At 43.9% G+C, this 14918-nt stretch overlaps 1 protein-coding gene across 7 annotated transcripts in view; it reads right to left on the minus strand.

Annotated features, from left to right (window-relative positions):
* The window catches only part of DEPTOR (DEP domain containing MTOR interacting protein), a 172466-nt gene that overhangs the window by 44768 nt on the left and 112780 nt on the right, over positions 1 to 14918 (minus strand). Inside the window, exon 8 of one of the 7 annotated variants that reach the window (XM_067711396.1) lies at positions 11377 to 12072. The exons of 5 other annotated variants lie outside the window; for them this stretch is intronic. In XM_067711396.1, coding sequence (XP_067567497.1) covers positions 11863 to 12072 — 210 coding nt within the window. In that variant the 3' untranslated portion in view covers positions 11377 to 11862. Of the gene's footprint in view, positions 1 to 11376; positions 12073 to 14918 lie in introns of those variants that run through there. One more of the 7 variants, XM_067711393.1, reaches the window with a different exon arrangement.

Below are 14918 nucleotides of genomic sequence, written 5' to 3' on the forward strand. Positions count from 1 at the left end.
ATCCTTTGCGAAGGCTAATGGGAACTGAGTACTCCCAAGGTGGGTAGCCAAGCCTGTGGTTTCTGCTGTAGAACCCCTTCCTTATTCTATCAGTACCTGGTGCTATATTCAGGACCAAGCAATCTGTGGGCCAAGAAATGGACCTGCCAACCAGGCTCCTCAGGACTGTCTCAGTTTAAGAACTTGTGCTGAAGGATCAAGAGAGTTCCACACTGACTTGGCTAAAGGATGGAAGAATAAAGCCGCCTTTTCTTAAAAAATATTTATTTATTTATTTAGGCTGTGCCAGGTCTTAGTTGCAGCACGCGGGATCTTCATTATGCCATGCGGGATCTTAGTTGCGGCATGCATGTGGGATCTAATTCCCTGACCAGGGATCAAACCCGGGCCCCTTGCATTGGGAGCGTGGAGTCTTACCCACTGGACCACCAGGGAAGCCCGTGGAGGAGTGAAGCCTTCTATCTCTCAACTCCCACAGTCTAGCAATAAACGGAGGGCACGGCCCAGTGTGTCATATTCTGGATCATGTCAACTTCAGAAGCCTCTCACACCAGTCCCAGAGAACGTGTGGAGTTGAAGACCGGGGTTCCCTCCAGTATCTCCCTTCCTAGAGAAACACCTACCCCCTGGCAGAGTTGATTACGTATTTCGCCAAGATTAGCCAGATGGAGAAACTCAGGACCAGAAAAGTAAAATAATATGAACAGATTTGAAGAGCACCACGATATAATGGAAAGATCAAGGACCCTGGAGCCAGACAGACCTGGGCTAATCTGGCTTTTGGTTCTGTCATTTACTTGTAAAACCAGAGGCTCTGATTCAAACTCTGTCAGCCTCAACTGTAAAATATAGCTACTCTCCAGCTCATAGGGTTGTGACAAAGACGAGAGGAGATGATACATATTAAACGACTAGTAGAGCACCCAGCCTGGTGCCCAACAAAAACTGGCTCCTTCTTTCCGCCACCCCTATAGAACATACCAGACATCGCTACATTAAGCGGTCTACCCTCCAGGTCAGCTCTCATGCCTGTGAATGTTTACTTCTAATGCTAATCCACTGCATTCTTAGCCAAGACCAAACTCTTTTTGCTAAGCCTGTATGCAGGAAAGTGATTATAGGCTAACCCTGAAAAGCTGACTTCCAATCTGGGCATTCAAAAATGCTTCCAGGAACACTTTCCAGATGACCGTATTCAGCCTGGTCATATTTCTTCTGTCTTTTACAAAGCAGCGAAAATAAGCCAGGTTGTGTATACAACTCTAGTCTGCCAGAACCAGTTCTTTTTAGAAGTTTGGAGAGAAAAGACCAAACTGAAGACTCCTATCTTAAACATTTCATCCTTTTTGGGTCCCTGCCTCAAGGAACCAGAGGGAACAAGACAGAGATAGTTTCTGCTTACAGAGACAACAGTGAAAGCAATCTCATCCTAGACGTATGTAACACAATTCCATATGCAGTAGCGTGTACAAGGTACTGTACCCAAGGGAAGATCTACCCCTTCTTCAGGGCATCCTCACTCTCCTTTACTGGCTGGATCTCATATTCGTTCTCCCCATCCCTTCCTCATACTTGTACCGAGGACATTTTGTGGGTCAGTTAGTAGGAAGGACATGAATATAAATAAGAGGGTAGAGCTCCGTGGTGTCAACTTGGCCAAACGAGAACTACATTTCCCAGATTCCCTTCCCAGGGCAGTTTCAGAGTGGAGTTGGCCACAGAAGAAATTAGCATAATATCTGGAAGGTGGAAGTGAGAGCAAACATTCCTCAAGGCTGCCATGGTTAAATGCAGTGAGAGGCCAACATGCAGATGCCATAGAGTTCCAGCCTGTCCTTGTTCTGTGCTGCTCCAGACCCAGTTCTTCTCCCCACTGACAGCCCTGCCGAACAAGCGTGGCTTCAAGCCCCCCACCAGCCAATGAGCTCATAGCTTTCCAGAGATTTCTTCACCAGCTTCCCTGATAATCCCATTCCAGAACCTTCAGGAAAGAAAGTGGAAGTCACCCAACCAGGAGTAAAGATTTGGAAACCATAAACAACTGAGGGGTTTGCTGAGTGTCCAGGGAATATGAAATGAGTAGTAGAAAAAAGAAGTTATTAACGCACATGCAGAGATGTTAAGGGATTACAACCTGTTCTCAGTTGCCCTTGAGGTGAGAGGTAAATGCAGAAGGGCTGGTAGTTTCCAGCTTGTCCTGGCTCCCCCCAGCTCTGTATCTATCTCTTCCTCCCAACTGCCAGCCCTGCCAACAAGAAGGACTCTCACACCCACCACCAGACCCTCTAAAAGAAGTGTAAAAAAGGAACTAGTCACCCAGGCTTGAGACAGAGGACGAAAGAGCCAGAACTTGAGTTATAGTGATAGAAATCTAAGGGAGGCATAAAAATGGAAATTGCATAGACAGTGCTGAAAGAGTTGAGGATGGAGTCTGAGGATTAACAGGAGAAGCAAGTTGTTTTTTTTTTAACATCTTTATTGGAGTGTAATTGTTTAACAAATGGTGTGTTAGTTTCTGCTGTATAACAAAGTGTATCAGCTATACATATACATATATCCCCATATCTCCTCCCTCTTGCATCTCCCTCCCACCCTCCCTATCCCACCCCTCTAGGTGGTCACAAGGCACTGAGCTGAGGGGGAAGCAAGTTTAAGGCAAAGATGAGCAGGGACTTGGACACACTGCCGTGCTGATGAGACACGCTGGCACTGGTGTCCGGGGTGACATGGAATGTGGCCTGGAGCTCTGAGATAGTTTGAGGTGAAAAGTCCACGTTGGGAGTCTATGACATTGAGGTGATGGGGGAAGCAGTCGGGGATGGACATGGAATCCTTACTGCAAAATGGAACACCTATCTCTTCCCTCTTGGAACATATGTATATGTATAACTGATTCACTTTGTTATAAAGCAGAAACTAACACACCATTGTAAAGCAATTATACCCCAATAAAGATGTTAAAAGAAAATGGAACACCTAATTATAGACAAACATGTAATTTTTTTCCCAGCTATTTCTCTCTGTATATATCCTATTTCCACAAGATCAGAAGCTCTTAGAGAGGATGACTTTGGACTCTCCACAGCATCTGAGATGCATAAGTCGTGCCGCACATGTGGACCCACAGCACTGGATTCCAGTTTACACAGACATGAGTACCCTGCGGTCCTCCGCCTCCGCTGACCTAGCCAAGGTGGGAAACAGTCATGCCACCTCTGGGCCTAAAAAGAAATGCTCTGTGCCTTTTCCTGATTATTCTGGCTCTGGGGAGTGGAACCTGATCTCATCAACCCCAGCTGTGGGTACATGCAGGCGGCTGCCCCGCGCAGAACACAGTGTAGTTAGGGCACTGTGGTCCTACTGTGGTAAAACAGCTGGTCACGCATGGTCCCGGACAGAGGCAGCTTTCTCCTCCAAGATGCAGAGGGGCTCTGGGGGCCCTCCTTAAGCAGACAGCTGCCCTTCCCCGCCCCCGGCAAGACAGCCCCATTTAAAAGACTGCTCTGGGAACTTTTCATTACTCAGCGCAAACGGTAGCCAGATCTGGGTGGCTACAGGTCTAGTATGAAGCAAAGGGGCAGGGGAAGTAAACATTTGCTCTTCAGCGGAGAAACATCCATGTTTTAAACTGAAATACCCAAAGCACATTTGAATTAATAAGAAATTAATCTCCTTAAACCAGCCTTAAACTTGCCTTGGGACAGTATGCAGTGTATTTTCCTTCTCTTTTAAAAAGCTTCTGTTGTTCAAAGAGAACAGGACACAGTGGAACCTTCCCAGACTACAAGACCCCAGCTGTTCACTGGCAGCCTCATCATCCAATGTGGCTGAAAATCCATCCCAAAACCCCATCCCTCTGTACGGGACACGCGACAAGAGCTATGTCTTATGCTGGCTGTTAGGGGAAGCCGGGTTTCTTGAATGCCACGTGGCACGGCTGCAGTGATTCAAAGCAGCTGTGATGAGCTCAGGAGCAAGATGGGCTCGAGCACTGTGTTACTGGGCTTTGGGGGCTGCTGCATTGCATGTTTTGCTCCATGAGAATACTGACATCAACTGGAGCTCAGCTATTTCTAAACGTGCTTGTAACTGATAACACTACAAGGAAACACCTCAATGCCCAAAGCACACCATGCAAATGCCTTTGCAATATCTTTCAAAGACAAGCCATGGAACACCACCTTCTGTTTGAATCTGAGGCATGAAAACCAGCACAGCCTCTCATCCAACAACCAGAAGGGATGATGCAGCACTGAACCCATCTTTTTAAGAGGTCGGGGGGGCTTCCCTGGCGGTCCAGTGGTTAAGAATCTGCACTTCCACAGGTTCAATCCATGGTCAGGGAACTAGGATCCTGCAAGCCTCGTGGTGTGGCCCAAAAAAAATAATAATAATCACTTTGGACTTCCCTGGTGGCGCAGTGGTTAAGAATCTGCCTGCCAATGCAGGGGACACGGGTTTGAGCCCCGGTCCGGGAAGATCCCACATGGTGTGGAGCAACTAAGCCCTTGTGCCACAACTACTGAGCCTGAACTCTAGAGCCTGCCAGCCACAACTACTGAACACATGTGCCACAAATGCTGAAGCCCGCATGCTCTAGAGCCCGCGTGCCGCAACTACTGAAGCCCATGCGCCTAGAGCCCGTGCTCCACAACAAAAGAAGCCACCGCAATGAGAAGCCCATGCACTGCAACAAAGAGTAGCCTCTGCTCGCTGCAACTAGAGAAAGGCTGTGTGCAGCAACGAAGACCCAGTGCAGCCAAAAATAAATTTAAAAAATTTTTTAAATGTTCAAAAAAATAAGAGGTCTGGGATGGTACTCCTTACTCTTGGCTGCTGCACATTTAAATCACCTGGGAGTTTCTGAAAAGTACTGATGTCTGAGCCTCACCCCAGACCAACTGAGTCGCTACCTCTGGGTATTTTGTAGGAGTTTCCCAGGTGATTCTGAGGGATAGTGAAGGTTGAGAAACACTGGTCTGGGCATTCGTTCAAGGACCTTCATGTTCTTGCTTATGTTTATTTTAAACAAGAGGATTAGACGATAGCCCAGTACCCCCAAAATGTAATTCACGGCATGAGAAGAGCTGGAACTCACTCTTCACTTGGCCCTGAACAACTTACTTGGGTCTTTGATTTTCTTACATGTAAAATGGAGTTAATAGTACTTATTCAGCTCTGTATCAGGAAGTTGTGAGAAATGTAATATTCTCTGACACATGTTTTACCAAAGCAAGGCATCTTCATTATTACTATTAAAAACAGTTGAACATAATATAAACTCAAACCAGCCCATATCATATTAATCACTGAAATGAATATGATGGTAGGGGTGGGGTAGAGAAGGGATGGAAATAATATAAACTGGGTGTCCCCTGGGCCAGGCATTAAAGCTGATATATTACACACATACAATTTCACAGCACGGTCAGGAGTGCTCAGACCCCAGTTCTGCTTATCTGCCTTAACCCTGAATAAGTCATTTCACTTCTGTGGGATTTACCTTTTTTACCTGTAAAATGAGATTAGACTGGGAGATTTTTATCCTGGGGTCCAAAGATAAGTTTTAGATGATCCACAAACAGCATTAAACTGTGTGCAAATGTGGTTCTCTCTCTCTCTCTCTCTCTCTCTCTCTCACACACACACACACACACACACACCCTTTTTTCCTAGGAAGAGTGCCCATAGCTGTCACTGGATTCTCAAAGAGGCACATGACCCCTAAATAATGGGGTCATAATTATGACCTAAATCATGTGAAGAACCAGTGGAACCTCTTTAACTCTAAGTTTCTGATTACTGGTAGTGGAAATAACACTACTATTGGTGTTGGAAATTCAACAGACATTTTTATACGGGTGAATTTCAAACACATTTATAAATCTACCCAATGAAGAATCCTGGATAACAAGCAAGAATAAAATCTAGCCAAGAACCATTAAACATTGTCAATGGCTTCTTTCACCTCCCAGAAGTCAAACTAGTTTGAAAGTGATATCAAAAGACGGGCAAAATCTATACTGGCCTAGAGAGGTCCTGTGGGGATCAGAGCATCCTAGGTCCCTGGCAATCTGGAGGTCTTCTGTAGACGCTGCACTCTGGTTGCACAGCAGGACTGGTGGAAAGAGTATGTATGTGCATGGGGGCTGAAGGATAAATGAAGCAGAAAATGAAGTCTTAGGGCAAAGGGGGACAAGTCTAAAGACAGGACTAAGCCAGAATGAGAACTTGAACCAGTGTCAGACAAAACACAGAATGAAGAAAAACCCTGAGTGGAACTAAAGCCCTAAGTGGAACAAGGTATCTGACAATGCTTAGTACGGATGTTGCTTGAGGCTCTCTATGACCACATCGTCAGGATCTATGCTTGGTATCCCGTGACACTAAGAGTCATGCTTTCAGGCTTCCGACCAACAGAAAATATTCATTCAGGAGCCCAGCTTAAATGCTGAGTATCATATTACAGCTAATGATACACAGATTCGGGCTGCTCAAATCCTGGGATACAGAAAGCTCAGAGATAAGGACATACTCTTTCTAGTTTTCAAAGCTCAATCCTTTACTTTTAAACATTTTATTGATCTGAATTTCTTACCTCACAAGAATGCCACCTATCAGTGTCATGTTCTTGGAGGACATAGCTATACAAGGGCCAACACAGAGCAGACCCAAATGCAATATTATCCTTCTGTCCACAGGATCATCTAAATCCCTATGAGATATTAAGGGCATTTTTGGCTTATATCTTCTCTTGATATAATCAGTTCCACACATTTACAATAATGGTTCCAAAGCACAGAATCTAGAGCCAGGCATATCTGAATTCATATACGTCTTAACCTTAGGCAAAGTTCTTAACGCTTGTGCACCTCATTTTTTTCCATCTGTAAAATGGAGACAACACCTATGTCCAGAATTGTTATTATCAATGATCAGAGATAATGCACCTAGCACAGTGCCCAGCATGTAATATCGCTCAACAAATGTTGCTTTAATTGGTCTTAGAACTGTTTTCACTAGTTCTCCATTAAATCTACTGAAAGGATCGGACATGTGCCCCAAAATGTTACATGGAAAAACTACCTTTTTATACAACTATATTCAATGCCATCTGCCTCCTTATCTTAAATAATATATTGTCTGGACGTCCATGGACATGCTCAAATTCTTTTAAAAAACAAAAATGGGTACCAACTTTGTACAAGGCAAGATGCTAGCGATTTTCACATGAACTATATGCTTGCTGTTGGTCTGCAGTATATTTTATACTTGTCTGTCTCTCTTAGAATATAATGATAGAGCTTTGGGGATCAACTTCCAATTATTTAAGACGAATAAATGGAATCAATTGAGATTTTTAAAAATAGTGAGCACCTATTGTCATGTGGTGTGGTAGGTGCTAGAATGAAATTCCACTGGCTATCTGCTACTCTAACAAGCCATTTTACTCTAGTAAAGCAGAGATAGCGCCTAGACTTGAGTCTCCACTGTCTCTACTCACCAAAGTCAATTTATTGACTCAACAAACATTCATTGAGCACGTAGTTAAAAAAGAAAAAGATTTAGAGGGACTTCCCTGGTGGTGCAGTGGTTAAGACTCTGGGCTCCCAATGCAGGGGGCCTGGTCAGGGAACTAGATCCCATATGCATGCCACAACTAAGAGTTCACATGCCATAACTAAGGAGCCAGCAAGCCGCAATTAAGGAGCACATGTGCCGTAACTAAAGAGCAGGCAAGCTGCAACTAAGGAGCCCGCCTACCACAACTAAGACCTGGCACAATCAAATAAATAAATATTTTTTAAAAAAGGAAAAAGGATTAGATACTATCCCTGCCCTCATAGAGCCTATGTCTTAGAGAGGTTCAAAGAAAATAAATACATATCTATGAAGAAAATAGACATGAAGGTATAAAGGAGAGAAGTGAGTGGCTCTGGTAGATACTGTTAGTTTGATTCGACTCACCTCATCCCATCCACTCTTTCTCTCGCCCTATGAAAGTTGGAAAATAAAATATTCAAATTCCCAGCCCCTTTGAAGTGACCACACAACACAATTCCAGCCAATGAAATGTGGTCAGAAATGCTATGAAGACTTCCCATCCTAACTAAAAAGGAGATGTGTAAGGTGCAAATGCCTCCTGGAGAGAAAGCAATCACTGGTTTGAGGAACTAAAAGGTGGTAATGGAGGCGAGCAAAGAGGAAGGAGGCAAGGAGAGAAGATTTGAAAGACAGGTAGAGGTCAGATCATATGGGGCTGTGAGTCCAAGGTAACGCTTTTAGATTTTACCCGAATTACAAAGTGAAACCGACTAAGGCTCTCAAGCAGGGGAATGGGAGACCTGATTGTTTTCATTTGCTAGGTGGGGAATGGATTCTAAGGCTACGAGGGAAGGGATATGGGAACATATGTATATGTATAACTGATTCACTTTGTTATAAAGCAGAAAGTAACACACCATTGTAAACCAATTATACTCCAATAAAGATGTAAAAAAAAGAGTAGATGTAATGAGCCCAGTTAGAGTCACAGTAGTCCTGGTGAGAGAGGACAGTGGTTTGGATTTGGGAAAATAAAGAAAAACAGGTGCATTTGGGATACATTTTGGAAGCATCTTGAATTGGAGGGAAAAGAAAAAAGCAAGCATGACTTCTAGGTCTCTGGCCCCAGCAACTGGGTGGATGGTAATGATATTTACTGAGACAGAAGAGACTGGAGGAGCAACAGGAATGTGCAAAACAAAGCATTCAATCAACTCAACATCCATAATTCCCGTTCCAGTGGCCTGACCTCTGCCAAACTAACGTTTTCTCATCTCGCTCTCCATCATTTCACTTTCTCTCATAGGCTCTCCTCTGAGAATTGTAAGTTGTAACTGTAATACCAACAATATTTGACTTTATCTGGCAGAAAAAGAAAAAAGACTTTTCTGGCAGAAAAAGAGACTCTGAAGCTAAAGGCAAAATGGCAGACTCAGCATATGACTCTGTAGTCTTCAGCGTGGAGTTCTCAAAATGAATGAAATACGCAAACTTACAAAAATGTGTACCTGAGACCCCAAGTCTTGCACCTAGTAATGTTCCTGTCAAACACACATATTACTGTTTATAATTAACTACTTGAGTGAATAATTAATATCTGCTTCACCACTCGACCTGAAGCTCCACAAGGGCAGCAGCCTCACTTGCTTTGCCCACCAGCCGACCCCACAGGGCACCATATGCAGTAGGCACTCAATAAGTATTAGTTGAAGGATGTTGGTACAGCTCTTTCTGGTCAATGACAGAAACTCTTAGTTGTCCTCCAAGATCCATTGTCCCCACTCTCTTTACTAATAGAACCTCCTTTTTTTCCCTGGACACGGTCGCTATATTAGTTTCCTAGGGCTACCATGACAAATACCAAAAACAGGGTGGATTAAAACAACAGAAATCCATTGTCTCATCGTTCTGGAGGCTAGGAGTATGAAATTAAGGCATCAGCGGGCCATGCTCTTTCTGATGGCTCTAGGGGAGAATTCTTCCCTGTACCTTCTAGCGTCTGATGTTGGCTGGCAATCCTTGGCATTCCTTGGCTTGCAGACGCATCTCTCCAGTCACATGGCCATCTTCTCCATGTACGCCTTCACATTATCTTTATTCTGTGTGGATCTGTCTCTATGTCCAAATACACCCATTTTGTAAATGTACCAGTCATATTGGATTAAGTCCTAATGGCCTCATCTTCACTTGATTACCTCTGTTAAGACCCTATTTCCAGATAAGGTCACATTTCTCAGGTACTGGGGGTTAGGACTTCAATATATCTTTTTGGGACTAGTATACAACTGAACCCATAAGAGTCACCCAGAATAAACTTAACATTTCCCAGATTCCCTTGCAGCTAAGTGTGGCCATGTGTGGTTACGTTCTAGTCAATGGAATATAAACAGAAGTAGTGTGTGCAACTTTCAGGAAGTAAACCTAATGGCCAGAGTTACAGCAGCCATCCTAGACCATGAAGTGGCCTTGCGAATGGAAGCTGAGCAAAGTGAAAGCACACAAAGTGGGAAATCAGAGACCTCAGAGACGTATCTCAGTCTTGAATTGACTTTTTTCCAGCTTTTACATGGCAAAGAAATACTAGTCTAGGGACTTCCCTGGTGACACAGTGGTTAAGAATCTGCCTGCCAATGAAGGAGACATGGGTTCGAGCCCTGGTCCGGGAAGATCCCACATGCCACGGAGCAACTAAGCCCATGTGCCACAACTACTGAGCCCGTGCCCCTAGAGCCCATGCTCTGCAACAAGAGAAGCCACCACAATAAGTCCGTGCACTGCATGGAAGAGTAGCCACCACTCGCTGCAACTGGAGAAAGCCCGTGCACAGCAATGAAGACCCAATGCAGCCAAAAATAAAGAAATAAATAAATTAAAAAAAAAAAGAAATACTAGTCTTACCCACTGTTCATGAAGATTTCACTTGGTTCATAAAGGAAGCTAATTGTAACTGATATATAGCCTTAAACTGTGGAATCTTCTGTAAGTCACATACAAGTGGAGACAGTAAAGACACTACTATATTTATCTTTACTTCCCATGATACATGGATTGTTTATGGATAAATCCAGGAGTACAGCTTTGGAAAGAGATGTCCTGCCTGGGTTGGGACAGCTTTGAATTTCTTCCAGATACAGTCAGTCTTGGGGAGGTCCCTGACTTTACACCTGGAGACAGTCTTGGGGTAACTGGTTTTGTGGAGTCCTTCAGAGGGTTGACAGGATTTGGCCTCTCACTAATTATTTAGTTGTGACCCAGAAAAATAAAGTTACCACCTAATCTATTAAGACCCGGGGGGTCCCAGGGCTGTCCATTTCTCAGTACTTGCCCTTCTTCCTGTCTCCAGGGATCCAGCACAAAGAAAGCCAGTATTAGATCCCATAGCAGATCTACTTAGGAACAGCTCAGGATTATACCAAGATATTTCTAACACTTCCCGTGTCTTTGCTTTGTAAAAGGTTCCTTTTTCTACAGTTCTGATTAAAATTGTTTAGTTTCACCTCAGTGTTAAAAAGCTTAGCAAGACGTGAAAACAAACCCACTGATATGTGTATAGCAGTCAGTAGGGCTGAAATTTGATGTAATGCCAATAATCACTTATTTTCAGATGCACCTTTTAACAACTCTGAAATCGGGTCACATCTTATGATCAACGCACCTTATATTTGATGAAATACGTTAGCTGATGCTCACTAAATGGTACTATGTGACAGGCCAGGGGCTTGATACTTCATACACATTTCCTTATCTATCCTCACAGTCATGCCATGAAGCAATTAACACTGCCATTTTAAGATGAGAAACAGAGATTTAGCATTTCTAAGAAAGTGACAGAATTGTAATGGCATGCGGCAATATGGCAGAAACATATGATTACATAGATTCTGCTTCCCATGATATTCCATTTTGGCTACTGTTTTGTGACTCTGCGTTATGTGTTTGTAAACATAAATTTATTTAAGCGAGACTCAGCCAGAAGACCATCACAAAGATTCTAACAAGCAATATAATACATGACACCTACAAATGCTTACTGTTTATTATGAGCCAGATACTGTGCTAGGACACATTTCATTTAATTGTAACTATTATAAGTGCCATTGTAAAGGTGAAGAATTTAAGGGGGGAGGGCAAATAGGGGAAGGGGATTAAGAGGTACAAACTATTATGTATAAAATACATAAGCTATAAGAATCTATTGTATAACATAGGGAATATAGCCAATTTTATAATAACTATAAATGGAGAATAACCTTTAAAAATTGTTAATCACTATGTTGTACACCTGAAACTTAAATAATATTGTCCATCAACGATACATCAATTTAAAAAAAGAAGGTGAGGGCTTCCCTGGTGGCGCACTGGTTGGGAGTCCGCCTGCCGATGCAGGGGACACGGGTTCATGCCCCGGTCTGGGAAGATCCCACATGCCGCGGAGCGGCTGGGCCCGTGAGCCATGGCTGCTGAGCCTGTGCGTCCGGAGCCTGTGCTCTGCAATGGGAGAGGCCGCAACAGTGAGAAGCCCGCATACTGAAAAAAAAAGAAGGTGAGGAATTTGAGGCCTAGAGTTTAAGTAGTTATCCTGGGTCCTATGGAAGTGGTGAAGTTGGGCCTCAAACATCTGGTGTCTGACACCCAAGCCTGGGCTCTTTATGACATGACCTGGTGCCAAACACAAACGAGAAACTTAAGCCCTCGGTGAATGTGGGATGGGCCACAAGTAAAGGAAATGTGATGTGTCAGATGAAAGGAAGAAGAATGGCCAGGAGAAGTCAGACATGACTTCTGGAAATTTTCTGGGAGATTTTATTAAAATTAATTTTTATTGGAGTATAGTTGCTTTACAATGTTGCGTTAGTTTCTTGCTGCACAGGAAGGTGAATCAGTTATACGTATACATACATCCACTCTTTCTTTGATTTCCTTCCCACTTAGATCACCACAGAGCACTGAGTAGAGTTCCCTGTGCTATACAGTAGGTTCTCATTAGTTATCTATTTTATACATAGTGGTGTATATATGTCAGTTTCTGGGAGATTTCTGAAAGTGCTAGTGGATGAAATCCGTCAGAAAGGACCTTGCAGCCTCAGTATGCAGCGGACTGTGGCTTTCTAGATGAGCTTAGGAGCAGAAACATGGGGGAAGTGGGAGGACTGGGCAGAATTCTCAGGTCACGAGGCAAATGGCAACTTAAAGTGGAAAGGCTGGCGCTCAGGGAATTTGAGAAGGATTTCCAGGATTGAAGAAATGCTCAGACTTATTCCACAAGCTAGGAACAACTCTTCGAGATGTATTCCTTGCAGTCACGCTGCGGGGAATGAAGGGCAACCCGCCTCCCTCACCAGCCCTGTAAGGAGGACTCCACATATGTCCTCATTTACCAGATGAGAAAAAACCCCAGAGAAAAGAAATACTGTGCCAAACATCACAGAGCCATGAGGAGGGGAGCCAGGATTCTGTCTGACTCTAAATCTAAACTAATTTCTGGTGACAGAACTCATAACAGTGGTTGCCTCTGGTGGGAGGGGACTGACTGGAAAGAGGCAGGAGGGAACTTTCTGGAATACGGGAAATGTTCTATGTGCTGATTGGTAGTTACACAGGTGCATACATTTGACAAAACCTATCAAACTATATACTTAAAAGCTGTGTTGGGAATTCCCTGGTGGTCCAGCGGTGAGGGCGCAGGTTTGATTCCTGGTCAGGGAAATAAAATCCCGCAAGCTGCGCGGTGCAGCCACAATAAATAAATGAATGAATAAATAAATTTTAAAAAGCTGTGTATTCTGTCATACGAAAATTATGATTCAATTCAAAACACAATTTTATAAATCTCTTAAGCTTTCCTCCCCTAACTTGTGCATTTTCATTGGGGGTGACCTAGGTAGTTTTTTTCCTGCCTCTTAGCAGATGAAAAAACAATCTTCCTCTTTTTATTTATAAAACATATACATACATATACGCACATACATATAGTCCATAAACAGGTATATAGTTATCTGTGGTATCCACATTTCATGGGGGAGAGATGAGTAAGGAAAAAAAAATGTCCTGAAAAGGCTCCTTAAGGGAAAGCTAATAAAAAATAGGTTGAGAAACACTGCTCAAACTCACTGCTACCCCCTCCTTCCAAAATTTTCTTTACACTGCAGTCAAGTCTTAGCTGTCATTCTTTTCTTCCAAGGAACTATGTTCCATTCTGGGTTTCTTCTATATGGAATAAACCGTGTGTGTGTGTGTGTGTGTGTGTGTGTGTGTGTGTGTGTGTGTGTGTGTGTGTGTGTGTGTGTGTGTGTGTGAGTGAGAGAGTGAGAATTATGTGATGAGGTCTCTCTCCCTCTTTAGACCTTAAATCCCATGAAGGCCTAACATGATGTCTGGCTCATGGTAGGTGGTCAAGAAATACTAAGTGAACAAAGAACTGTGCAGAGTTGCCCTGTCTTCTCCAGGGCTGCCAGCGCTTGACATGAGGGATGGTTCTCCGCCAAGGAAGGGCATGGAGCAGGAAAGAGGTCTGAGCTAAGGCCCTGAGAAGTGGCCTCTGGTGCTGGCAGGGCCCCCCATAGAGAGACTGGTCATCTCTCTCCGCCCACCATGCCCAATGATGAGCAAAGGAACACTGACCCTTCCACTTCCTGTTGACTGAGAAACTGACAACTCCGCTAGAATAAGACGTAGCACAGTGCATCAGACAACCCTTTTTTTTTTGTGGTACTCGGGCCTCTCACTGTTGTGGCCTCTCCCGTTGCGGAGCACAGGCTCTGGACGCACAGGCTCAGCGGCCATGGCTCACGGGCCTAGCTGCTCCGCGGCATGTGGGATCTTCCCAGACCGGGGCACGAACCCGTGTCCCCTGCAACGGCAGGCGGACTCTCAACCACCGCACCACCAGGGAAGCCCCCCAGACAACCCTTTTTATCCGCACATACGACTTTTCTGAACTCAACTGGAAAGGAACTACTTTTAAAATATCACAGTAAGCAATTTTTTTCATATGTGTTGATTATCATCCCACCATTTGCTACTTCAGTGCCCAAACTGTCCTGGCTAAATTAATTAGGGACGTGGGATGGTTTGCCCAACCTGGCCTCTTTTGGTTCAGGAGGAAAATTCCATGGAATATACAGGTTTGTGGACATGGGGAGGAAAGATCAAAAAGGATTTTGACATTTTTCTTCTAAAAGAGAAATAGGGATTTTTGAGAGGAGAAAAAAAGAACACAATGGCCACTAATTCCTTACTGTGACTCAGATGGCTTTGTCTCCATATAAACATACAAAGAAACAAACAAACAGGGCAAAAAGGCCTCATACGTCCACATCCATCAATTCATCACAGCAGGAAACAAGAAAAGAAGCCAGGAGTCTTGAAATCCC

Source organism: Pseudorca crassidens, chromosome 17 (assembly GCF_039906515.1).
Source record: "Pseudorca crassidens isolate mPseCra1 chromosome 17, mPseCra1.hap1, whole genome shotgun sequence".
Taxonomy (NCBI): domain Eukaryota; kingdom Metazoa; phylum Chordata; class Mammalia; order Artiodactyla; family Delphinidae; genus Pseudorca; species Pseudorca crassidens.